This window comes from Dermacentor silvarum, chromosome 1 (assembly GCF_013339745.2).
Source record: "Dermacentor silvarum isolate Dsil-2018 chromosome 1, BIME_Dsil_1.4, whole genome shotgun sequence".
Classification (NCBI taxonomy): domain Eukaryota; kingdom Metazoa; phylum Arthropoda; class Arachnida; order Ixodida; family Ixodidae; genus Dermacentor; species Dermacentor silvarum.
The window spans coordinates 238,931,892-238,959,391 of NC_051154.1; the positions used below are offsets into that span (position 1 = coordinate 238,931,892).

The following is a 27,500-nucleotide window of genomic DNA, read 5'->3' on the forward strand; positions in this document are numbered from 1 at the left end:
ACGAGGACACTAACCACGAAGACAAAAAGTGAACGCTGACCGCACTCCGTCCTATTCGTGCCTGAGGACTCCTCCCGGCCATCAGCCTCCGAACACTTAACAGGCAAGCTCTCTCCGCGTTCCTCGAGGGGGTCGCACCGAATGAAATAAGGGAAGTCCGAATAAACACGCGAAAGAATATCCTCGCTGTGGACGCGACAAATGGCAGCGCGTTGGACAAGCTTCGGAAAATAACAGATTTGGGTGGCATCAAAGTCCGAGCGATGGTATCATTGGGCCGAGCTGGCATGGTGGGCGTCATTTACGACATTGATTTGGCCATAGCGAACTCAGACCTGCCAATTCTCATCAAACCGGTGACCGAGGGAGTTATCATCACGCATGTGCTTCGCCTTGGTAACACCCGCTGCGTTAAGCTGATATTCAAGGGCGATTCCATCCCTTCGCATGTCAAGGTTGGCCACTTCCGACATGCTGTTCGGCCATTCGTCCCCAAGCCACTTCAGTGTCATAACTGCATGAAGATTGGCCATGTCAAGGGCGTCTGTACAAAGAGTACGGTTTGTCCACGCTGCGCTGAGTCGCACACTGTGGACGCTTGCCGCGCAACAAATTTAAAGTGCGGTAACTGTGATGGCTCCCACGATGCCTCATCCAAAGACTGCCCGCAAATCCGGAGAGAAATTGCCATGCTTAAGCAAATGGTCAGAGACAGCTCATCCCACAGAGAAGCTGCTGAGACTGTACGACGCCGCCGTAATCGTCGACGCAAACGTACAAGACGGGGTGCGGATCATACGCAGAACGCACCCAACCCACTATCTTCGAGTGCAAGTAAACATACAAGCACGAAGAGGATTGAGACTGAGAAATCTAACGCCGCGAAAGACTGGCCTGCGCTTCCGCGCACACAACCTGCCAAGGAGCCTATTCGCCTGATGTCTACTTCCACGCATACTTCGGTTGATGAAGTACCAAGGGTTGACCGACAGATCATACCGATGCTGCGGTCCCTAATGAATGTCATTAAAGAGCTACTGACAAGTATCACTACTCCAGCCGCTCGTAGTGGCCTACAAGTGCTGGACGCGCTGAGCCCAGTCTTAGCAGCCCTCGAGTAGAACCATGGCTGACAATCACCAATCGTTCCGCAAATAGGTCAGACAAGCGTCGATAATCCAGTGGAATAATGCCAGAGGACTTAGATGTCGGATGCCTGACTTTCGTCAGTTTGTATACTCTAACAGCTTCCCAATCATATCGTAATCTGTGAACCAAAATTAACAAACCCAATCCGGCTATCAGGCTACGAATCCTCAGCCTACAGCGAAAGCAGCAAGGTCGTTGTAATTATTCGTCGGGAGCTTACCTACGTCGTTCAGCATGTACCGCCTCATGATGAGAATCAGTATGTTTGCCTGACTGTTACGAAGAAAAAGGCAGCCTTTACACTGGTGGGTACCTACTTATCCCCATCAACCCGGTTTGACAGCAAGAGACTAGAAGACATCTTGACAGCAACCCCTGGTCCATGGATCATTACAGGGGATTTTAACGCTCACCACCCTATTTGGGGTAGCTCCAAAATTAACGCAACCGGCCGATGATTGGCTTCATTTGCATCTGACCATGAACTGTCCTTGCCTAATGATAGGAGCCGTACCTTTCTACGAGGCTCATCATACAGCAGCTGTTTAGACTTGGAATTTGTGTCACGTCGCTTTGCTACTTGTGTGAAGTGGTTTTTATACATTGAAACGCATGGGAGTGATCATATCCTCAGTTACCTTAAGATCAAAGGTTTGGCTAGCTGTCATTCGCCAAACAGAATCCAGCGTATTGACTGGTCTACATTCGAAACCAGCATGGAAGAAGCTTGTTGCAAAGGTCTCCCTTCTAGCCTTCAGCAAGCGATCAAAGAAGCAACGCAGAATGCGATGTGCACACTGACATGCACTTCCAAGTTCTCAAAATCCGACGTGGGAGCGACTCCGCGCGATTCGTCGACGTGCTGAACGAAGATACCGACGCACAAAGTCCATCCATGATCTAAGAATAGTCAGACGTACGCAAAAGAAGATCCAGCGCCGAATGCACAAATTGGAGTCTCAACGGTGGGCAAAATATGGTGAATCCCTAGACCACCGAAAATCTCTTTCTCATATTTGGAGAACCGTGCGAGGCCTACGTACATTTCCCGAACAACGCGTGCCATTCAAAGCCCTGGCGCTTTTCCAACGTTGAGAGAACATCGAGGTTGCAGAAGATTTTTGCAGGAAGATTGCAGGCCAATCAACGTACACAGGCGCCCTTGGAACTAATAGCATCATGCCCCATCCACGGGATTCACGCATGGACCTTCCTTTCACCACCGAGGAGCTTGATGCGGCTCTTGCTTTGTGTAGTCGGTCGTCGTCTCCTGGACTAGATGGCATATCGTACCGCATCTTGTGCCACCTGGGTGAGAGAGCACGAAATACGTTGCTGGATATATTCAATGAATCCTGGCGGGATGGAAACGTCCCTCAGGAATGGAAGAAAAGCCGTCTGGTGCCACTCCTCAAACCTGGCAAGTCACCAATAGAGCTCACGTCATACCTCCCAATCGCACTGGCAAGTTGCGTAGGGAAGGTGATGGAACGCATGATCCTTGCCAGATTGGAGTGGTACCTGGAACGCCACAAAGTTTATACAAACGCTGTGGCCTGTTTTCGACGTCTCCGTTGCTCTATTGATAATGTCATCGATCTGGTCACTTATGTCCAGCATCAAAAGAGATTGAAACGGTTATCTGTCGCCATGTTTCTCGACGTAAAAGGAGCTTATGACAATGTTGCTCATGACGCCATACTTAACGCTCTTGAATCGGTCGGCCTTGGTGGCCGAGTCTGCCGGTTGACCCGCAACTATTTACACATGAGGTCCTTTTTTGTGCAGACCGATGGCGGTCCGACCTCACAACACTACACATACCGTGGTGTTCGCCAAGGTGGCGTCTTGAGCCCCACACTACTCAACCTTGTTCTTGTCGGTCTAGTGGAACGAATATCAAGTGCTGTCCAGATATCAATGTACGCCGATGACATCTGCGTGTGGACGTCAGGTGTAACACGTCCTCAGGTGCGCGCGAGGCTTCAAAAAGCCGCGACTTCAATATCGGCGTATCTTAGCGAACAAGCTAGGCCTCCAGATCTCACCTGAGAAATGTGCGCTGGTCGCGTTTACGCGGAAGCCAATGACGTCCTACGCCATATCCATCAATGGACAAAATGTATGTTACGCCAGGACGCATACATTCTTAGGGGTGATCACTGATCGAGACCTCAGCTGGAGTCCTCATGTGGCCTACCTGAAGAAACGCCTAACGGCCATTTCACACATTTTTAAATTTCTTGGAAGAAAAACATGGGGAACGTCACTACACGCGATGTACAACTCTACAGGGCGCTGTTTCTCGGATATCTGAGGTACAGCTTACCTGTACTGAGCAATACCTGCAGAAGCAACATCCGCACAATCGAAAGTGCTCAGGCGCATGCACTAAGGGTTCGTCTTGGATTGCCACGATGCACATCGACAGCGGCAACAATTGCAATAGCTCACGATTACCCAGCGCGAACTCATATGACATTGGAAGTGCTCAGAGCACACATCACGCACATTGTCCGCGCCCCTTTCCATCACCTCGCCACGCTAACGAAAGACCGACCCAATGCCTCCTTTTGCCACGTGATATTGACGTACCGTGACTGCCTCCCTCGAGATTATACGCCTGCCGAGAGGCTGCTATCACCTCCTTGGTGTTTGGCTCGCCCACAAGTTCGACTCTCGGTACCAGGGATTCAAACGAAAGCAGGACTCTCGTCACCAGCTCTCAAGCAGCTATCTCTACTCATACTGCACGAGACATACAAGGACCACCTTCACATTTACACTGATGAGGAGGATTGACGGTTTAAGTCACGTGACTTCCTCCGTACTCCGCTTTTCGGGCGAGAGCAGTCCGGACTGCTCCTGGCTGCTCTCGGCGCAGCAAAACTGCTCTTGTTCTACTACTGGATGACGGCTCTCCCACTCTTGTTCGACCACTCAAACACGTCTCCTCTGGAACGAGCGCTTTCAGCGTGCTTTTGAGTGCTCCTGTTCTCCCAATGGAATTCGCCATTAGAGTGCCGGCTGACGCGGTCTTCACCTATAGAAGGCGATGAGCGCACCTGCTGAGGTTCCTCCCAACAAGCGACCTGCTTGAACGACTGTGACACTCCTGAGTTCCTTTGTGTGTGTGTGTGTGCGTGTGCGTGGGCGTGGGCGTGTGCGTGTGCGTGTGCGTGTGCGTGTGCGTGCGTGTGTGTGTGTGTGTGTGTGTGTGTGTGTGTATGTGTGTGTGTGTGTGTGTGTGTGTGTGTGTGTGTGTGTGTGTGTGTGTGTGTGTGTGTGTGTGTGTGTGTGTGTGTGTGTGTGTGTGTGTGTGTGTGTGTGTGTGTGTGTGTGTGTGTGTGTGTGTGTGTGTGTGTGTGTGTGTGTGTGTGCGCGCGCGCGTGTGTGTGCGCGTGTGTGTGCGCGTGTGCGTGCGCGTGTGCGTGCGCGTGCGCGTGCGTGTGTGTGTGCGTGTGTGTGTGTGTGTGTGTGTGTGTGTGTGTTTTCTGATCTACCTCTCTTTCTATGCGTGTGCATTTTTATTTATCTTTCTGTCTCCCCTTACCCCTTTTCCAGTGCAGGGTAGCAAACTGGATACCCACCTTCCGGTTAACCTCCCTGCCTTCCCCATCTCATTTATCTCTCTCTCTCTCTCTCCTGTCAAATGTATATGTTTTCAAATCAAATAATAATAATAATAATAATAATAATAATAATAATAATAATAATAATAATAATAATAATAATAATAATAATAATAATAATAACCAAGCAACCTCAAACAAAATGAACTCGGTCAATCGCAGTTACGCCTCAAGGTTCAACACCTCTAGCTCCAACGACGTAACTTGTACGTCCTCGCCGTCGGCCGACGAAGGCGGAAGTGAACGAACCACTAAAGACCGCGGCGAGCACGAAATGGCCGCGTTGGAGGCTTTTGCCACGCATCCAACACTGTGCAGAACATGCACTGCCTGATGTTCAAGGTGGGTGCCGCTGGCGTCCGTGCCGGTCCCGAAAGACTGACGGTTGCACGCACCACCTCCCCCAAAATACACACCAGCAGCCACTGCGGCGGGCGCGCGCGTGTTTACTTAGTGTACGCGAAAAGCCGCGGGCGCGCGGTGATTTTTCTTTCGCTTGGCACGGCGTCAGACAGCGGAGCTTCGTTCCTCGCCGCACCGCACATCTCCTCCTCCTCTAATTGGAACCACCCTTGCATCCTTTTCTTGTGGACGGTCAAAGAAGTGGCTAGAGGTGGTTCGTTATTACGTCTGAAATAGACGCTGACTGATGTCCGCTTGCGCTGCTCGAGCCCACAATTAATGCACTGGTCCATAATGCGCGCAAGTCAGTTTTGATTAAAGACTTGAGCCTCACAAGTGATTCCTTTGGGTAGGGAATCGCGAGGAAGATTCACGCTTAGCTCCCCATTTCGCTTTCTGTTTGAGTAGTTCGTGCTTCTGCTCGGAGTGAATTGAGTATACGTGGCCACGTCCAGGGGGGAATAGCCAGTAGATAGCTTATAGATCTGCGTCTAGCCGAATGCTCGGTACTTTTTCCTGACGGTGTGTCCGTGCGAAACAGCAGAGCGAGAAGAGACTGACCTTGGTACAAAACGGTCTTGTTGGAACTTAGTCTAGCGTAGCTAAAATTTGGGTTCTTCTGTTTCCTTTCTTTCTCGAGATGGTAGGTGATCCGCGTAACTTGCTTGCAGCTTGCAAAGTGCTGAGGATGTTGGCATGTTTCCCTAATTTACGAATGGCGGTCACCACTGTCTGGTTCTACTTAAAAGAAATTTCGGCTGGCATTGCTACCTTGTTGACATATTGAAGTACAAAATATACGTGGAAGGTATCGCGATGCCAGCAAATGAAAAGTAATTTTTCGCCGGCGACCATATATTTTATCACGACCGCGTGGGTTGTGTGAGCCTTTAACCCGCCGTGGTTGCTCAGTGGCTGTGGTGTTGGGCTGCTGAGCACGAGGTCGCGGGATCAAATCCCGGCCACGGCGGCCGCATTTCGATGGGGGCGCGGAATGCGAAAGCACCCGTGTACTTACATTTAGGTGCACGTTAAAGAGCCCCAAGTGGTCCAAATTTCCGGAGTCCCCCACTACGGCGTGCCTCATAATCAGATCGTGGTTTTGGCATGTAAAACCCCATAATTAAATTTTTTTTAATTTGTGTGAGTCTTTGGTTAAAAAAAAGAAAGAAAAAAAAAAAGCTTGGCTCTCTGCTAGCTACGCATTAACATCAACGAACACTCTAACAAATATAACAATGAATTAAGAAGATTTGCGAATCAACCAAAGGCGCTTTTTATCACTTATTCAGTTCCTGTACTAAATAGTCGCCATATTATTGCCTCTTTCATTGCCTCTTGCATTGCTGCGTCGGCTGCTGGAAAAGTTTCTGTCGTGGGCTCATGCAACTGCGTATACTATAGGCTTCTTGGTTACACGTGTCTTGCGCAGCACAATGCCGAAAAACGTTGAATTCGAATGAGTCTTAGCTGCTCATACGTCAGCTAGCCACAGTTTCGTTGTGATTTAGGCTTTACACTTCCCCTTGTCAATGAAAGGTCGTTGTATGGCCTGGAACAATACGCGCGAAGTCCGCGGTGTTCGGTCAGTTATGTATATCCCCTCGACACATTTCTAGCTTTTTTTTTCTCCTGACATCACACCATCTGATGACACAGTATCCACAAAAAACTATAAAAGCGGCAAGAATGCCTCAGAGTCCTTTAGACCACCGAAATTCAGTGTGGCATCACACTGCCTCCTTGCCAATACACAGTAAAACAAATTACACCCTTAAGGGTGCTTTTGGTTTGTTCCATGGTTAATATTCTTATTGTGCGAAACTATAGGAGCGAAATGAGAAAAAAAAAAGTTGCTTCTCGTAGTTTTCATTTCTTATACTTAACTACGTCCACTTCAATCAAAGCGCAAATAATTAATCTAGATAGGTTGCCGAAGAAATACACTGATTCGAATTCAGGAACTTCACGTAGAAGCCAGACACCCTAAATCCAGCAACAGTTTCGATATCAAACGCCTTTATAACGAAGCGCTTGGGACCTCCAAAATCCTTCGTTATACAGGTGACATCGCATAGATCGAAGACTGTACCGCATGCATCAGAGCAGCCTTATAAGCACGTTCAGCAAATCGAAGCTTTCATTTAACACGAATTCAAGAGGTAGTCAAACAAGTCGCATATTTGCATGTGCGCGATCGGTCCAACGGAATGTGCGACTGCAACCGACCTTACAGCATCAATGCTGCGCGACCTCACTCCGTAATGTCGGCACGCCTCTATTGGGACAAACGCATACAAAACGAGCAAAGAAACTTCTTCTCCGTAGTACCTAGGCAAAAGCCCCCAGACTTTCTCTCTCGCACGCGATTTTACTCGTCATCGTGTGTATATGCCATAGATACAGCGGAGTCCGGACACTCCCGCGCGGCCGTTGTGTCGAATGCGGCGCTCTCTCTACGCGCACCGTAGTTATGGTGGACAGCGGTGACGCCGCTACGTGCGTTCGTTAATTGTAAAGTAACGAATCGGCCGTCCGGTACGCCTAAATTCCTTCGTTGTACAGATAATTTTGTTGTAGTGAAGTGTCGCTATAGAGACGTTCACACTACATGCGAAAAATGGGAATTCGGCCGGACATACGGAGACCTTTGTTATACAGTACATTGCATTGCATATATAGGTGTAAAGGGTGTGTGTAGAGGCGTTCAACCTAGGGTGATTGGTTCGATGCATATAATTGCGGTTCATTATTCTTTGTTCTATCGGAGTAGTAATGCAGCCTGGAACCTTTAGTGCGGCTATTAAAAAGAAAGGGGGGGGGGGGAGAGAAAAGAAATAAAAACCAGGCCTGAAAAGAAATAAATGGGCTGACGTACGAAAATACCCTGTAACATGATTGTTACTTATCATACAAACTCGTTATTTTAAAGAAAAAAAGAAAGGAGCTATCCTATCCTCATGCTGCTTCATTCCATATGAAATTTTGCATCAAAATGCCTCTTGCATTGCTGAAGATACGTTCGTTACGCCTTTTTTATAGGGTGAACATGAACACCCTGCACATGCATGGGGCGTTTAAAGGGTGCAACAGCATGTGTTAATTTTAAAACACCTATTCAGCAGCCTTATGATGGTTAATCTTTTTAGTTTTTTTTTCTGTAATTATCCCTGACCCCCCTAAAAAGCATTTCAGAAACTGCAGCGCTTACCGTTCTATTACCGTGCAAGTCCAGAGGGGATGTAGATAGAACTGCAGAGGAGGAGGAGGAGGCAGAGGGCAGAATCGACGCAGTCGCGAAACGAATGAATAACAGCCTTGCCAGTCTCGCAGTTCCCATGAAGGGGGAGAGGGAAAAGATGACGTGAGAAGGCAAGGGAACAGCGATGCGTGCAGACGTGAAGCCGCATTAGGTAAACACGCTAAACTAAAGCTGTCTAAACACCGTAGGGTCTATAGGCGACACTACGGAAGCGGTCGCACTTCAAATCAACACTCCTGTGCCCGCCGCGGTAGCTTGACGCCTATGGCAGTGTTCGATGTCGCGAGTTCGATCGCGACCGTGGCAGCCGCATTTAGACGGGAGCGAAATACAGAAACGCTAGTGCACTTAGATTTAGGTGCACGTTAAAGACCCCCAGTGTGACAAAATTAATCCGGAGTCCGCCACTATATGGCGTGCCTCATATTCCAATCGTGGTTTTGGCACTGCAACCCCATAATTCAATTTAAGTTTAACACTTCTGTCACGATGCGATGTGCCATGTGAGGCAATGATAATGATCAACCCCTCTCAGAGATTATGAACAATGACGCACAACAGCGCCTCAAGCAAACACGTTTCGCTGTGTGTTCTGTGTACTACGCAGACAAACAGCAGTGGTGCATGCGAGGTATAACGTTTAACATCAACTCACCACTCTCGTATTGGACTAAACGCTGAAGAAAAACACATTGCACTGAAGCAAACAACACTGAAGCAAACGGCATACAAAACTTCGCTTACATCTATTCCCACAGTGCGTGGGATCCGCATATTTTTATCAGAATTTTCCGATCTGCATTGAGGATGTAGTCGATGTAGTCGTGCTCAAGAAACGTGCTTTTTTTTTACTTCGTAATAAGCATAGCATAAAGTGCAAAAGCCTAAAGATACGCGAACTGCAATTTTAAGCAATAAGTATGCTGTACTCAATAACAGCCGGCTTACGTACAGTAATCGTATATACTGCATCCTAAGTACCAAGATTTTACCACCAGGCCGCACCACGTACTGGTTTTTGAGACTTTCTTTGCCAATCACTTTCTTGCTGGGGTCATAAGCTGTCTCAGCCCAGCACTCAACCAGGAGGCATTGTTTTCACGTGATTGTGCGTGATCACCAGGCAATTATCTCTCTTCCTCTCTCTTTTTCTTGGGGGAGAGATAGAGATGAATTTTTAAGGACTCTAAGCTCAAGTCTTCAGAACGTCATTACAAGGTCAGGAGTAAACACCAAAGTGGATCAAAGAGAGGCTAACGGCACGCATCAATGCCACATCCTGTTCGATCGTGGCGGTATGGCGAAGAAGGGCGCCAGAGACTGCGGGCGCCCACTCGTGTAATGAAAGTGACTTCTGGTTGTCGGCTCGGTTTCAGAAAGAGAGAGAGAGAGAGCGCGTTATTGATTGCTTATCACTGTTCCCTACTAAACCCGTGGCTATGCCTCTGGGCGCGTCTTCCCTGGCGCAGGTGTGACAGCCTCAAGCCCTGCGCCCGGTGTCGCGTGGCACACTACTGCAACAAGCTGTGCGAGGTGAGAGGATGTGCGGAGTAACTCCGGGACTTATGTTTCGCGTGTGCCTTTTTGATGGATATCGAGTTTGAGCCAGGGCAAGTATGGCACGCCTGTTGTTTGCATGCTATAGGTGCATACTCACAGAATGATTCAGCTAAACGCAAGGATGAGACACGAAGCTAAAAGAAAAGTATGTGGATCCCACGCGCTGTAGAAATCGGTGGACGGGAGACTTCTCGATGGGTCCCATATCCCACTTTCAATATCGAGACGCTGTTAGTCCCGCGGTGCAGGTAGAATTGCAAGTACGGATGTATGCATGCACTGATAAGTATGCGATAGATAACCTTGTCGTTTAGCGCGTCTACACTGCCTGCTATATGACACGGCCAATTGGCGCTGAAATATATACGAACACAATTTGTGACGTATATGTTACCAAGCGCCACTATAAGCAAGTGCTTCATCTTCAAACTGATAACGTCACAGCTGTTATTCGTGTTTCATCTCCGCGTTTCAAATACAGGTGTCAATAGGCCCGAATAGAAGCAAACAGCGCAGGCTCCTTGGTTGTAAGCTGTTCTTAAGCCAGCGTGCACTATATACAGTGTAAAAGCGCGTGTCGCGCGCCACGTTTCTCCGACGTCTATTTGTTGGCCCAGTCGTCTCGCATAAATGAGTCGCGCTCCTGACTTGCTGAATTAGAACGTGAATAGCTACGCGCAGAACACACGCAATGCTGGCGCGCCCGTGGCAGTCGTCCAGAACATTGCCGGGAGCGAGAATGACTCTCTCGCTCCATATTTCTTCCTAAATTGAATGCCGGAGACGAGGAGCTCACGCCCCCCCCCCCCCCCCCGCTTTTTTTTTTCTTTCGTTATTTGTTCAAATTGTTGCGGTCGAGTTCTTTATTTAGCACTCGAGAGAAAATTGAGCAAGAGCTACATGGCTAGCTTGTCGGGGATTTTTTTCTTTCTCCGCTGGCTGTGCAGCAAGGGGCTCAAATATAGCGTCGCAGCCTCGCAGGGAACTGCAGAACGTTACGTCACTCATCTACGAAGCCTGCTTCATGCTCGGCTATGGATGACACGTGGTGATTAGCACTGCGCAACATTGGCGTGCCAAGGGGAATGAGACCAAATGTATACTCATGCCAGCTCTCCTCCTCCGCTGACCCTTGTAAAGATTGCTGCAAATTTCGCAAAAAAAAAAAAAAAAGTGGAATCCGAGTATAGGGGCGCGCTGTCGGAAAATTTGCTCATCCGCGCTATTGCACAGACCGATGAATGTTTGTTATTTGTTTGATGAGTGTCGCACGTTAACGTAATTTAAACAGGAGGAGGACGTTGGGCTGGGAACACTGAATGCGTTGAAGAAATATCAGGCACAATAAGCCACGATTAAGACGTAAACAAAACACATACAGTGTGCACAAAAGGAAGAAAAACAAAACTTCTCAGAAGTACGACAATGCGAGCAACTCGTGCATCAAAGACAAGTTCTCACACCTTTCGGAAGTTTTGCAGGGCCTGGTTTACCACTGCCCGAAATATACCCAAATCTTTGCAAACGATACTATATCCGGTGCAAGCGAGTCTTTTCAAGCGCTTCACCATATCCGAGGTGATTACTTCGGATGACAGGCTACGCTGTCATACCGTCTACCAAAAATATGTCGACGGTGATTTGTGTTGTACCACCTTCATCAAACATCATTATCGGCGTCTGCATGCAGTGTACTTCGGAAGTATTGCCATAGTGTGTCCGTTTTATCTCTGGAGACCGCAGATGCTATTCGCTTACTTTGACGATCGTCTTTAATGGTTTCTGGACAAGTGTTTCGGCAGGTTTTTTTTATTTTTCTTAAGAGGACCTCAAGAAAGTTGTTTGCTAGTTTAACTGTTCGCCGGCGATGAAGTCAGTTCCATTAGATGCATTAAGGGTAGGCTAGAGATATGTGTGCTTAAAAAGGGTTCTTCATAATTAAACAAATAAAACGACGTGAAAAAGATGTACACCCGTGATCAAAAGTATATGGACCACAGGGTCGCCGAAAAAACTGAATTTCGCCGCAATTAACAGACATGAACTGAAACTTACGAGTACACTGGTAAGTTCGCAATGTCAAGTTTGGACTGCAGCCCTCAATTTCAAGTTGCATTCGCAGGCAGTTGAAAAAATCGGCTTTATCGCGCAATCCCTGGTCCGTATACTTTTGCTCACGGCTGTACGTATTTGGCATGTGAACCGAGTGACTTGGTAAGGCGATTCTCCATGACAGTTTAAGCAAAATACGTATTCGCTTGTTAAGCTATACGGTATGCATTTTGTCTACAAAGGGGAAAGGGCGCAGCTATAACGAAAGGATTAGCACTATTTTTAAATATTAGGTAAATTAGGAATGTAATAGGCATCATTTTATCTACCCCAGTTCAGGTGTTTGAACACCGTTCTTTTTTTTCTCTCTCTCTATACAGAGTGGTTAGTTTTTGCTGTTTAAAGAGCTATTATTCTCGTGTTGCCTTCGGCAGACTTACTTTAAAAACGGATTTGATGTGAAAGAAAACAAGAAATGGCACTTCAACGCATATAATTGGTGCCGCGTCATCTGCACGCTTCCGTATAGGCGTCAGCCCTGTCCGAGCATCTGCCTGAATGCTGCTACTTCGAGGAAGTGTTCCCCTACATTCCAGACGTCACAGTGCGGCTCCTCACTCGTATCACCCATAAACTGCAGGTGAGTGCCGCAGGCATGCGCGCTTGTGTTCACGTTGCGTTAAAAAAAAGAAAAAAAAAACTAGAGGAGCGCATGACCAAATTTGACTAATGTTTAATAGCGGGCTAGGTCTTGTAAACATGACGTTAGAAAGTCCATCTGTTGTGTACGCACTTCTGGGAGATCGCTTTGCCTAGATTTGTACTTTTGGTTATATGAGTGCTATTAACAGTCTGTACTCACGCACACACGCGCCCGTATGCACACTTACACACATACACGCACACACACGCGCGCACGCACACACACGCACGCACGCGGGGCATGTTCATTCTGCTCGTGTCTTAAGAAAGTGAACTCACTCGTTCTATCTCAGAGTACGAGGACGCTCTCTCTAGAGAATCAAAAATTTTTGGACGAGCTCTTGTCCGGGCTAAAATTTCGTTAAATATTGCGCGAGTAATTACAACTCCTACACAGTGCGATGCGTCGGATATGCTTGAGTGTGGAAGTCTGTGATCTGGAATAGAGCAGAATCAGGAAACGACGGCAAACCACTACTACCGCGAAAGTTGAATACGAAAAAGGCGGTGACGATGGCGTGGAGGTGCGGCGCAAGTGCGCGAAGAAAAGGCTCGACCAATATTTTGCGTATACGAAAGGAAGCATACACGGCGATGAAGAAGAAGTTTCGAACGAGTAGACACAACGGCCTCTGCATGTCATCGCTGTCATCATCATGCAGGCCAGGTGGAAGGAAGGCGTTCGCCATGCTCCGTAAGAGAGAGAGGAGAATGTTCTACTCCTCACTGGGGGAAAGGGGAGGAAAAGATTAAGATACGAAGAGAAAGTCCACTGTTGATGTCGCCAACATATTGACAGTTCTCTATCACAAACGGTCGCTCAGTCCGTTAGCCTCAAGAAATCGCAGTAGTGCTTTTGTGGCAATTTGCAAAGGGCTTTGATATGCGAGGCCATGGTCCCAAGATCTTGTCCAATGAGAAAGGTTGGTCTTCCGTATAGCTGATTTAGAGCTGTGCAGAGTCAAGTCTTTGATTTTTAAGGTACGTGCAGTAGTACAGGAGGTGTTCTATAGTCTACTCGACACCACAGGCATTGTACTCGGTAGTATCAGCCATTGCAATCAAGAATGAATACGCACTAGTGAATACAACGCCCAGACGTATACAAGCGACACGGCACTGCTTCTTCACTTCGCGGAAGACCAGGTAATAGGCGCAGTTGCAAAGAAGGTTCGAGAGACTGCAATCGATGGTGAGTGAAGTCAGGTGTGTTCCACTTCTGCAATGTCATATGATGCGCTAGCTTGCTTAGGTCCGGGCTGCGTCAGTCCTCGACAAAGATATAGAAACAAGGTTTATTCCTTCATGAGCTTTTCAAGCAGCTTCGTCAGTAAGGTCGTTGCCGGAGATACCGCAGTGACCCGGCAGCTACTGAAACACTGTGTTGGTGTTTCAGTAGTTCAGGCTATCGCGATCACATGGTGGTGCGTTTCTCGTATCTCCAACTCAGCGTGAGATCCGAGCTTCGGGACTTACCGCGTCAAGTAGACCTCTAGGAGGTGCGCTCACAGTGTTCTCCTGGTCACAGGAGGGCAGCTACCAAGACACGTCGAGAGTGTAGGCCAAGCACCGGGAGCAGAGGTGAAGCCATCAGAGTTCGCGGCTCGTTTCAAAACCTCTACCGGGATAAGGCAACCCTGCTCTGTTCCCGACGCTATGTCCGGCTCCCTTCCTGGCACCTTGAAATCATCCTGCAGGTTGTTCACCCGTGGGAGGCCAGGGAGGGAGGGAGGGAAGAGTTATGTAAGTGTCCACCCAGCGGACATGTCCATTTTGTATGCTGCTGAAGTTCTGATTGGGTGGGCTGGGGTACGCGTGTGAAGGAGACATGCGCCCCCAACCAATCAGCGACATCAGTGCAACATAAGGAGAGCTCCATATAGCATATTGATGCATGCGAAAGCGTCAAATTGCCCATTGAACGAAAAATGCGGCGTCTGTCGTATTTAGCTGCGAAACGGCAGGTAAATTCCCATTGGCTGCGACGTCACGTCACGAGGGTGCCTCGACGGAGCAGAGCGGGCGAAAAGGAACACCTGCTACTTCATTATCGCGCCATGTGTTGGGTAAGGGGAGAGGGCATCGCCGCGACGCCACGTCACCCTCGCTCTCGGAAACCAGCGCGCGGTCCGTATCTCTCTCTCTCTCTCACTCCCTCTGGGCTGCTGCGCGCGCCTGCCGGCCTTGGTGGCCGCTGCTGCTTCCTCGGTCTCTCGTCGCGCAGCACGTCGGTGGCATGCGGCGTTAGCACCGCAGGCTGCTGCTGCTTGCTGGCTCGGGCAGCACGTACCGCTATGGTACATTACTCGCAGCGCAAAACTCGAAGGACCGCTCGATGGCATTCAATTGGACATTAATGCTTTCGCATTCAGAACTCGTAAGAAGTGCTTAGGTGTCCTCAGATGTATTTTTATTTGTTCACTTGTATATTTATTTTTTGACCTCATTGTGCTGTTTTATATATATATATATATATATATATATATATATATATATTGTCTTGTTTGCTCCAAACTACTTTTTCATTCCACGCGCTGAAGGTCTGCCCCCGTGTGTCGATAATCGTTTGCGAGTGGACATTTTGCCGGCAGTTGGCAAAACCGACCTGCCTGGCAGTTTGCCGACACTCAGCGACGCAGTGCAGTCGCCCCCTGCTTCGAGTACGCCAGGCCGTGATACGGCACCAACTTCTGTTAAGTTTTTTTTTTTTTTTTTTTTTGTAGACATCACTTGTTCTTTTTTTTTTCTTGCGTCCCTGCATCAAAAGTGGCTTCATTTTAAAAATGTTTGGTAACCAATAACGTTTCTTTTAGAGGGAGTGTGGTACCCTTTTCAGGGTCGAGCAAGTCACCGTGACGGTGATGTGCGCATATATGTAAAAAAAGAAAAAAGAGAACAGCGTCTATGCACTACAGCCCTCTTTTATAGCGTTCACTTGCGAACAACACATTGGCGCTTAAGAAGAAGTAGTTTATTGATTTGAAAATGTAGAGAGGTCGGCCGGAATATGGAGCATCTGGCCTGCTACTCTACGTAAGGGAAGGGGAAGAGGGGAAGAAAGAGGGTCACAATGGGGGATGATAATGGGAGGAACTAGGTGAAAGGACACATTGCATAAATGTTATCACAAGCGTGAGTCCAGGCCCGTGTCGCCTAAGAAACGTGAAAAAGCACGCATTGCCTCTATTGTCTGCCAACTCTGTGGCCATGCGCCTAGCAAGAGGTCCTCCGACAGTGGTCTATTATATAAATGCCTCAAAGTGGCTGCCAGTGTGAGTCTTTCGCGCGCATACTCAGGGCACACCACGAGCGCATGGTCTATAGTCTCTATAACACCACACACTGAACATTCCGGGGAGTCTGTCCGTCCAATTATGTGCAAATATTTGCGTGTGAAAGCGACGCCTAATCGCAGTCTGTGTATCAGGCATGTATGAGGGCATGGAATTCCACGCAGAACAGGAAATTGCATATTGGGAGCCAGCCTTTTAAGGCGAACATGACGAGCGTCTGGCTGGGCCCAGTATGTTTTCGTCGCACTCCTCATTAATTTCGACAGGAGGCATGTGATGTCCGGTCTAGAGAACGGCACTACAGTTCGCAGGCCATTGCTGAGGGCGCGCTTTGCTTCAGCATCGGCCATCTCATTACCATTGAGCCCACAGCGTCCCGGGATCTATTGGAACACTATGCGGTGGTGTTTTTCTTGAGCGCATGAAAGTAACTCGGTGATCTGCAGTGCCACAACCTGATATATGCGGTGTGGCGCAGGAAGCATCTTAAAATTTGCAGTGCGGGTTTTGAGTCCGTGAAAATGCACCACTCTTGAGGTCTTTCCCCGCAGATGTGGCGAATCGCTTCCCGCATAGCCACAAGCTCTGCAGCGGTTGATGTTGAATTATGATCTAGAATGAAACCTCGAGTCATCTGCTGGGCTGGTATCACTACAGCTGTCGTCGATGCCTTTGGTGACGCGGTCCCGTCTGTGTAAACATGAACATAGGTCTGGTATTCTGACCAGATGTATGCCAAAGCAAGTTGTAGTCCGCTAACGGGAACCAATGATTTCTTTATAGTATGCCGGGGACGTTCACGCATACCAAAGGTTGAATCATCACCCACGGTGGTTTGACGGGGTCATATGGAACGGCATAGCCTGATGTTATGTGGAGTAGATGGCTGCGGAGTGCACTTGTGAAACTGCTGTCCGGCCGCTCATGTAGAACCGACGTCAATGGATGGCAATGGTGTCATGTAAGTAAGCGTAGATATACTCGAAGTGGTTCGTGGGACAGGTATACCGATAATGGACATACGCGGGCTTCCTCAGTTGTGCCTTTGTTGGAGGCAGGCCGTGGCAAGCCGAGGCATATATTTTGAGTGCCCGCGCTTGAACGCTCTCTAATGTCGGTAAGCAGGAAATACTCAAGTTTGAGAGTATCGGGAGGCTGTATCGAATGTAGCCTACAAATAGAGACTGATAAAGTCGTAGTAGGGAGCCTTCCGTGGGGCCCCATTTCATGCCTGCTACGAAACGAAGAACATGGCAAAACAGTTTAAGTTTTTGCTTCAACATATTCACATGCCTCGACCACGACAAACCGCGGTCAATGATAATGCCCAAGAATCTGTGGTGGGAGACATAAGGTATTATAACACCGTTAATGGAGATCGGATAGCGGTGGACGGATTTTCGCGTTAATGCAACCACAGCACATTTCTCAGCAGCTAAGAGCAAACCCTGACGCCGTATATATCGTGAAGTAGATGACACAGCACGTTGTAATCTCGCACGTATAGTTGTGGGCGCGTTGTACCAGAATCCCAGATGCAGATGTCATCTGCATATGCACTGATGTGGATGTGAGCTGGAAGTTCGCTCACCAGGCCAATCAGTGCCACATTAAATAATGTTGGGCTGAGAACTCCTCCCCGAGGAACTCCACGGCATACCTGATGACGATTAGTCTCTCCGTCAGGCGTGGACATGTAAACGAAACGGCCGCTGAGATAGCTCACAATCCACAGATAGAGCCGGCCGCCAATGCCCAAGTCATCTAGGGCATCGAGAATTGCTTCATGAAGGATGCTGTCGTAGGCCCCTTTGATGTCTAAGAAAACAGCGGCGACAAGTCGGCGTCGATGTTTTTCATGTTCCACTGTCGTAACGAGGTCAATGACGCTGTCAATCGAAGAACGACCTCGCCGAAAGCCGGTCATCATGTTCGGATAAAGATCATTTCTCTCCAGAAATCATTCGAGCCTCGCCAGGATCATTCGTTCCATAACTTTTTCAACACAGCTGGCTAATGCAACTGCCCGGTATGAGGTAAGCTCATAAGGAGTCTGTCCATGCTTCAAGAGAGCAACCAGGCGGCTGATCTTCCACTGCTCCGGAACAATACCAGTGACCCATGTGTCATTGTAATAATTGAGCAGCGCAGTGCGACCAGCCCTGCCGAGGTGAGAGAGAGACGAATACGAAATCCCGTCAGGGCCAGGGGCAGATGAATGGCGACACGACGCATTGAGCAGCCTCTAATTCAGGCATCGTAAAGAGCAAGTCGTAGTGGTCACTTGGGGAAGGTGGCGCAAAAACCTCGCATTGAATTGAGGCTGGCCGAGTTGTGCCCACAATCATTTTGCAGAAGTCGTCCGCTACCTCTACATCAGTGCGACGTTGGTAAAGGGCCAGAGCACTGAAAGGGTACCTTTCTTGTGGGGGAGAACGCAGGCTCCTGACTTAGACAGTAGCGCACCCAGGATCTTAGCCGGGGGTGGGGGTTGACAGTTTGCCAATACCAGCTAAACAACACTAATTTCAATTTCGTCACGGGAAATTGTCAAAAAAAAAATGCGCTTTTTGCGAGTGTGCAGACGATTGCGCGTCTTACATCTTAGTTGCAGTAGTCAACTGCACAAGGAAAGAAAAGGGGTTGAACAAAAATGGGGGTTAGGTCGGCCTCAGGGGGTTTACAACCCCCGACCCCCCCCCCCCCCCCCCCCCCGCCCGTCGGTGCGCCACTGCCTGACTACATTTCAAATACGTGACAGCGGCTTGCGAGGAAGGCAGATATGTGCTGTATTTTATGTTAGTGCGCAAGGTTATGTGGGCCCTTTTCAACTGCCAGCAAACAGCTGGCCCGTGACCGCAGCAACTCATTGAGAACGAACTGCGGGCTACAGCCAAGTATATTCACTCGCTAACTTTTTTAGGAACCTCATTACAAAATGCAGTCGCCACACTCCCTTTATTCTTAGATATTACTGCGTTTGTGACAACTCGGGAACTTTAGAAACAGGATGCTGGATGGGATCCATATGCAACCAGTTGCGCGGGAAAGGTGGCACCTGTGTCGAATACCCAAAAAACATATATGACGATTTGAGACCTGTACACACGACCAACGTTTGTTTTTGTCGCTTGAATTCAGTGTGAATAGTCAGTAAAACATAAACTTCTGTGCGGAAATAAGGTCAGTGGCAGAAAGCCCACGTATACACCGACTGCGCCATATTGAATACACCATCGCGAGAAAAAGTTTCGAGAACACGGCATGCAGTCGCAAAAAACTTAAATTTTGCTTTCAGTGTGGTCGTGCAGATTAACTGGAATTGAGACGCACTGCATCTTTCGAACAGTGTATCACCCGATTTCAAGCTTTATGTCTAGGCTACAAAATGAATGAGTGAACAAATTAATTAATTAATTAATTAATGTTATTGCGTGTGACTTATGGTCTCCAAAAATCCTTGCTCATGATTGTGCACACCATAATGTTCTGGGCCGAATTCAGAAAGCCTAATTTGCATTCGTAAGTGCTATTTGCCATTTGCTGGCCGCCACCGCGCGGGAAGGCGTGTTATTGCTTTTCTTCATTTGTTGTTAATGTGGGCATAAAAGCGCGATTCACCTAGATTTTGCCTTTTCTTTGAAAACCGCGAGACTCTACAAATTTTATTTTGTTCATTTAGGGGACGCGCTGCTTGAAAGAGATGAAGGTAGCCTCTAAACAATTTGTCACCGGTTTTAAATTCTACTACTTCACGCAGTATACTTTGTTCGCAGATCGCGCTTTTCTGCGTAAAACGATCATTCACGAACGCTCTTATTATTCAAACTTTCTAAGCACTCGGATAGCAAAAAAAAAAAAAAAAAAAAAAAAAAAAAAAAAAAAAAACAGAAGGGGGGGAGACGAAATCTTGTATTGCTGCATGCGTGACGGTTGCCTGGGCGAGTGCAATGCTCCGGTTCGTTGACTGTGTGGTAGTTATTCGTGAAAAACGGGCGTTTCAGCGCGCTTCGTGCTCGCGGACGCTAGCGACGCTGGTTGTTCATGTTCAAAGCCCGTAGCCGCAAAACGCCAGAATTCTTCATAAGAGCAAATGCCAGCTAATCCTGCTGCTGGACATAATGTTAACGCGACAGCGTTAACGGCTCCGTGTCGCAGAAAATCCGGTGTCGGCGTCGTTGTCCGTTAGAGAAAATTATATTTAGGTATATGTATATGACATGCCTTGCTATTTGACATGTGGTACATGCGGGTTTTGTTGCCACACCATTCTATCACTAAAGTTGCTCATACCCTGTCTTACATTCTTTACAACGCTAGTTGTCAGAATTATGAGAATGACAGACCACACAAATTTTGATAAAACAAAACACCGACAACGTATGCCTTTTATGTTAAATATTCTCAGACTGAAATATTAAAAGCGCGAAACAATAACCTAAACCTGAAAATGATGCAATTTTTTGGCGCGGCCGTGCACTACCTCCGGGATCGGCCCACGCAAGAGGCCGCGTTTCTACCAGAAAGCTCGCCTTCGTGCATATCGTTCTCCGCAAGCATTTCCTTGTAAACATTACGGCTACATAAGCTGCACTTGCCGGGAAGCTTGAGAAGCAGTCAGGGATCTTTGACTGCTATCGCGTTCAACAGGCGAAGCTTAAGCGTCCTCCCATTTTTTAGCGAAGGCGGTGGGCGCAAGAGCATGAAACCGGGCCTCGGGTTTACAGTAGTACGGAGAGCAGTAAAAGAAGGCTGCGAGATGGATAGCGTAAAGGCCGCACAGGATGAAGTGCCGAAATGAGACGGAAATATACGCAGTAGAAAGGGACAGACAATGAGCCTATAGCGTCACTTTATAGCGTCCACTCGTTGCAAAGAAGATGTCCATAAAATTCATTCTACCATACAGAACATATCTCATGATTATACTTCGCTTCGCCTCCCAAGCACGAAAATATGAAGTTCGCACGCAATAGTCGCAAGCTCGCTCCATGTTTACCGAATCCTCAAAAGCCGTTGTAGCCTAATTGCACTCGATTTAAGACTATAGCGTTGCAGAAAATTCGTTAAAGTAATGGGTATTATGTGGTAAATCTGCAGAGGCTTTCATTTCTTTTGTTTTTAATGTTATTTTCCTCACGAATACGTGCATTTGTTCTCGCAAGCCATGGCTGTTCGCGAAAGGGGCAAAAAAGGCATGCTTTCGTGTTGCAATTTTCCCCTTCTTAAATAATGAATCCGGCATTATAGCCTTGCATTACTCGAAGTGCACAAATTCAGTTTCGATGTTCGCAAGTTCGCCGGTTGCTTCGAACTTGATAAAACACTCTTCGTTCTCTCGTCCCTTTTCCTAGAAAGAACGGATGAAGGACTGCAAGGAAATGGTGCAGGGACACATGCGGACCCTCGAAGAGATGGAGTCGCGTACGTATAGCACAGGCGCGCCTCATGGTGTGTGGCGTGGAATGATTCCGGTCCCTCTGCACTGTACTGCCCCAGAAGACTGGAACCACATTAACTGGATTTCAGAGCAATGGAACTTATATGCTCTACATTTACGCGCTGATGAGAGGCGACTGTTCTGCAAGGATGGTGCAAAGTTCAGGATTTTTAGAAGAAAATGATGAACATTCATTCACTTATACTGTCTGACTTTGATTCTGTGAAACAATTTTGGCTTTGAAGTTAATAATTAAATTTTAGTTCGTGAATTTCAAGTGATTCTCATGTCCGCTGCCGCGAATAGAGTGATACCGAAAGAAGAAATACGCCTTCTAAAATTTTTGTCAGTATTCGTGAAGCAACTTGCATAATCTAGGATCATTGCTTTTGCAAATAGTTCTATAGAGCACAAGGAAAGCGTTGTTATCTTTCGTACCAATAATCCGGTATTTTCTAGTTCATGAAAACTCTGCTTGGATAGTTAGCTCACTGTTAGCTCACTGTTAGCTCACTGTTAGCTGTTAGCTGTTAGCTCACTGCTAACAGTTAGCTCACTGTTAGCTGGTAGGAGAACGGCAACCATCAGCAGTGCACTTTTGATGCTATCAGAGTGTACGAGAATAGTAGGCACAGAATATTTTGTAAAATTTTCATAGTTTATTACTGTCACATGCTCGGCACGCGACAGTATATAAACTTGGCATGCGAAGTAGGCTGAAAGTGCACTTGGACCCGGGATGGATCCCGAATATGTGCGTGGTACTAGGTTGCTTAAAACCCCCGAATTTCAATATGCATGTTAAATGTCCATTTATATTGGTGCTCTATATTGCAAAGTTGAATCGCCTGTGATTACCATTTTCTCAAAACCCCGCAGACTCGAATGACATCATGAACGACGCGGTGATGCTGCCAAAGTTCCATGCCAGCTGGGCCACAGTCAAGTACATTTTAGGGGAAGAAAACGTTCCGCCTTTGCTCGACGGGTTAGAAATATTCGGCAAGGTATATAGTTGACTTTTCGTGCCATGTTGAATCACCAAAAGGTTTGTATTTTGCACGAGCTCGTGTTTCGTTTCAGATGGTAATCAACAGGTTCTGCATAACGGACAACGACTTAAAGCCCGTTGGTCAAGGCCTGTACATCGGGTGAGTATTAGCAGTGCCGATGCGCAAACGCGACAGCGCAAACGCGACAAACTTACGCTGAGTAAAACGTGGACACGAAAGCTGAATCCGGAGAATAATTTTGGCATCGTGTACACCGTTTTTTTAGCGACAATTCGAGCAAGCCGTTATTTCGTTCTCAGAGACGAACTAACAGTACATGTATATGTCGGCAGGAACCAGACAGAAGGGCTTCCTGTCTGGGTCTCCCGACAAGCAGTCAGGAAGGAATGTATCCGAGCATGTATACGAGTAGATATAACCAACGCCTAACTATGTATTGCCTTCATGGATTAAGAAAAGGCGCTCAATTCAGTAGAGATATCACCAATCATTATGGCTCCTCTAGAGGAAGAAAACGTGAACTTTCCAAGTTCCATGATTCTTCGCAAGAGCTTAATAATACCAATTGAGGAGGATGTCAGGCAAGGCAATTCAATCTCTCCAATGCTATTCACTGCATGCTTGAAAGAAATGTTCAGAATGCTAGATTGCGAAGAACTAGGCGTGAGGATATCAGCGGGTAATATCTAAGCAATCTATAGTTTGCAGACGACATTGTTCTGTTCAGCAACGCTGTAGATGACTTGAAACAAATAATTGAAGACTTTAACCAGCTAAGTGTAAGAGAAGGTGATTAATTTGCAAAACAGGCTGAGGCAAAGTTCAGTAGACTGGCAACGGAACAAAAGTTGGCCAGCCTCTTGAAGCTGTGCAGGAGTCACATTTATCTATAGGACAAATACTAAGAAGGCACCCCCGTTCACGAGAAGGAAATTTGCGAACGATTGAAAATGGATTGGAGCGCATACGACACGCCCTCTCAAGCAATGACCGGCAGCTTATCGACATCCTTGAAAACAAACGCACACAATCAGTGCATTCTACGAGCAATAACCTATTGGCTTCAAGGATAACAAAAAAGCGTCAGAAGAAGCTGAGACGGAGATGGTAGTATGGATTAGACAGCAAGTGGGTGCAGCTGATATTCTAGTTGAGGAAGTGGAGTTGGGCTGGTCATGTAATGCGTAGGGCAGATTATACCGGGAGCCTATCAGAGGAATGGAATGCGCGACAAGGGAAACGCAGTCGAGGAGGGTGAGAGGATTGGGGGATGTGCTGAGATTGAGAAATATACAGGCATAGGATAGAGTCGACTAACGCAAGACAGGAGTACGTGAAGATCGCTGGGAAAGGCCGTCCTTACCGTAGACATAAACTTAGCTGATGATGATGATGACCAGTATGCATCTTGCCAAGCAAGCAGCTAATTGTTCAACAAGAAAATATATGCCGCGCTGTCTCGCAGCTTGTTCCAAGTCAGCATGACCTTGTAGGCAGACTGATTGGAATTTCAGCAATCCGTATTCTCTTCTGCTACCGCAAGAAATGTTCTACGCATGCGCACAACCCTCCAGGTGGCGTTCGTAAGAAAACCCCTTAATCGTATACTTTCCTATGAGTTACGTGTGTCCAAACGTTGCAGGCTGTACTGCCCAATATATATTAGGCATCTGTAACCTACCCCGGTCACCTGTACAGACAGGTGAAATCATTGTAATAGCCCTGGCTTTATATTGCTTGTAAGCATGTTCAAAAACGACATGTGTGTGTGCCTTTTTTGTAACTCATATAGATCACATGATCCGGAAAGCTCTCGACAGTCGATCAGGGGTGATCGCCTAATTTGTAACGAAGCTTTCCGACTGATATACTATAAATCTGGGCCCGAATTCACGAAACCTTTTTACGCTAAAATTATTCGTAAGAAAAAAGCTCAGCCAATCCTGACGCTGGACATATTATTAGCGAAGGTTTTTGGCCAATGGCAGAGAGTACTTACGAAAGAAAAACTTCGTGAATTCGGCCCCTGGGGTGCTATGCAGGATGCGCCGAGTTTCTCGTTCGCACGAGTTTCACCCGAGTTTGCTCGATGGCAGTCAGTGAACGTAGATAGCAAGGAACGTGCCGAAACAGCAGGTAAAAAGAAATGTCGAGATAAAGACGCGTATGACAACATGAGCGCACCCTGCGCGGCACAGTGATTCCGTGCTTCAAGCACAGAAGACTGCGCAGCAAAACGCGCCAGCGCCGCGTATTGTTATCAACGTATTATCACCATTTAGCAATACCGTGACTGTACCGCTGTCTATCTGCACACTTGCCGTGAGCCACTTGCCACGCCTTTCTAGGGCGCGTAAAGGGCGTGCCTCCTCTTTCGAGCATTATCTTTCTATCCACCGTCGAATGCGAACAGGGCACATGCGGTGCATTGTTGCGCCTACACTTTCCCTCAATCGATTACGTTCAAATACAACAAATAAAATAAGAAACACTTTATTTCTTGAAGTATCTGTTTTTCGTTTGGAATGCCATAAATGTTTGATAACAAACAGAGATCGAGCGAATTATTAAATTTTGCACTTTTTGGCCGCGAGTGGCGACAGTGAGGCGAAAGCTTACAAGCGGATACATTTTAGAGGGTCACACGCACGAGGGAGTTCATACGGTGAGCAGTCGCCAGGGGCACTGAAGTGCTATGTTCGATAAAGTCAGTCATGACAATGATCTGCCCATTCCCTGTCTAATAGGGGAATGGCAACGCAGCGCTGCGGCATGGCTGTTCACCGCAGGTGCTTCACTGCGGCGGCTATTAAGGCCGCCGCTTTACCAACTGAAACGACACTTTAGCCATAGAGACGGGAGCAACGGCTGTCGCTGCAAAATGACTGTGCGGTATTCTGGGTGCGTAGTGACGCAGCACAATGAAAATGCACCAGTTTATCTGCGTGCGCGAAGTCTCCGCGATGCATTGCGAACACGAGCGTGCTGCCCAGCGACACAGTTCGTCGCTTGCCACCGCTTGCCCATTGAAGGTGCCTCCGTGCGCATGTGCGCAGAATTTGAGTGTGTTGTTCACTCCAATGTGCTTGCCGATTGCCTCTGCTGCTGAGCTAACAGCGATCGCAGATGGATATCGTAACGACAGCGCAGCAATCGCATTTTGGTGGGTGAGGGCTCTTGTGTGCAGTTAGGAAATTAGACTTCGAACGCAGGAAGGTGTTGCAATTGTTTAGTGTGCCGTGCTTGTGATGACAAAATGTCATTGCACTGGGTGTGTTTGCGCTGACCGCTGACCGTGTTTGCTGCACTATATCATTGACAGAGCAGCCATCTCAAATGACAGCTGCGATACGTTGTCGTTGGAAAACACTACGCACTGCTCAAGATCGTCGTCCACCACGGCGCATCGACGCCTTGCAAGCAGCTACAGTGACGTGCGGATAATTATTTGCTGTGCGCTACGTAGCCACAACGCAGGCAATGAACCGTGTTGTGGGGTCATCACAGCCCAAGAAGACATATGCATAAGGCAGCGAAAGTCGACGCTTTTTTTTTTTAATAGTGGTGCTGAGTACATCACCGATGACAGTGCGTTGTGCGTGTTTTATTTCGCCGGTCAAGATTGTTAATGGCTCTCAGTTCCGCACCACGTCACTGTTGTCGAAAAATAAGTTGGGCGTGGCCCAACCGTGGTGGGCCCGCACAAGAGTTACATGCCTCGCTCGGGGCGTGACGTATGGTTTTGATTGACACGCGAACTCGGGCCAAACTCGTACATCGCGAAACCCCCCTCGAGTTAAACTCGGGAGCATGGCGGCGGAAGCAGCAGCCTGTGTTATCGCATCCAGCGGTGGCAAGGGTCAATATTACCATCTGGACCCGTTCAGCTACATGACCGACGTAGAGTTTCAGCGTCGTTTTTGCGTTTCCAAAACGTCAGTGCGCTGGCTGTGTGAAGAGTTAGGCGAATGCCCTTGTCTGCGGAGACTGCGTGGCGGGCATATTATGCTTTCCGAGCACAGACTGATGTGACTAGGCTGCGGAGGAAAAGTTCGTGCGATCGCTTCGGCTCTCTCCGGTTTCAAGCGCTGCTCGTCCACCGCGCCCTAGCCCCAGGCCAGGTCCGGCGTCGTCATCGGAGTACTGGGGCACCTGCGAGCACCTGGGGTTCAACCCGGGCCAACCAACCTGCGTAGGCGAAGTGGTCACATTATATTGGAAGACTCAGCATGGAAGCCGGGCTGCCTTCCGATGCAACAGGTGCCGAAAACAGTTTTCGCAGTTACACGGTAAAGCTGCACTGCACGGTCAGAGAGGCGAAGGACGTTACTTCGCCAACACGGACCGCCTCGGCCATCCGAACGACCACCTCTCCAGGCGGCAAATGATTTGGCTCACGTACTGCGTGAGCAAAAGCGTAGACATATGGCTGTTGAAGGAGATGACCGGCGACTTGTTTTCTCTATAGGAGCACACCATCGCCGACAGGACGAACTACCCCCGTAAGGTCGCGAGGGACGAGCTGCTGGCGCGACCTCCACTTGATACCCCGGGTAGATAGCGCAAATTGATGAGTGCCTTCTTCGCGGCGAGCAAAAGTATACAATCGAGGCCGCCTAATGACGGGCGACAACTTTCCGCCAGCCGCCAAAATTACGGCGGTGTTAAAGTAGGGGGCCCATGGGTCTTCGGCATGTTCTGCACGACCAGAGGGGTGCTGCGACTTTCAAAGTCGACCGACGAAAGGCGGCGACGCTAGGCGCCATTATTGCAGCCAATGTTCAACCGGGGACCATTATTCATAGTGACGAATTGGCCGCATACAAATGTATCCCAAATTTAGTGGATGCTAACGGGGCTATGCCTCAATCCGCATTGGTAGACAGTCAACCAAAGCGTGAACTTTGTGGACCCCATCACGGGCGTTCACACGCAAAAAAAAGAAAATTATTGTCAAAAAGTGAAGCGCTCCCTCGTTAGCGATGGGTACAGGGT

The 27,500-nt window shown here is 48.1% G+C and overlaps 1 protein-coding gene across 1 annotated transcript in view; it reads left to right on the plus strand.

The window, feature by feature from the left end:
• Positions 1-27,500, plus strand: part of LOC119438084 (histone-lysine N-methyltransferase SMYD3) — a 58,625-nt gene that overhangs the window by 10,907 nt on the left and 20,218 nt on the right. The window contains exons 3-7 of the mRNA XM_037704762.2: positions 9,822-9,978; positions 12,587-12,697; positions 21,407-21,476; positions 22,372-22,499; positions 22,576-22,643. Of these exons, the coding sequence (XP_037560690.1) occupies positions 9,822-9,978; positions 12,587-12,697; positions 21,407-21,476; positions 22,372-22,499; positions 22,576-22,643 (534 nt within the window). The remainder of the gene's footprint in view (positions 1-9,821; positions 9,979-12,586; positions 12,698-21,406; positions 21,477-22,371; positions 22,500-22,575; positions 22,644-27,500) is intronic.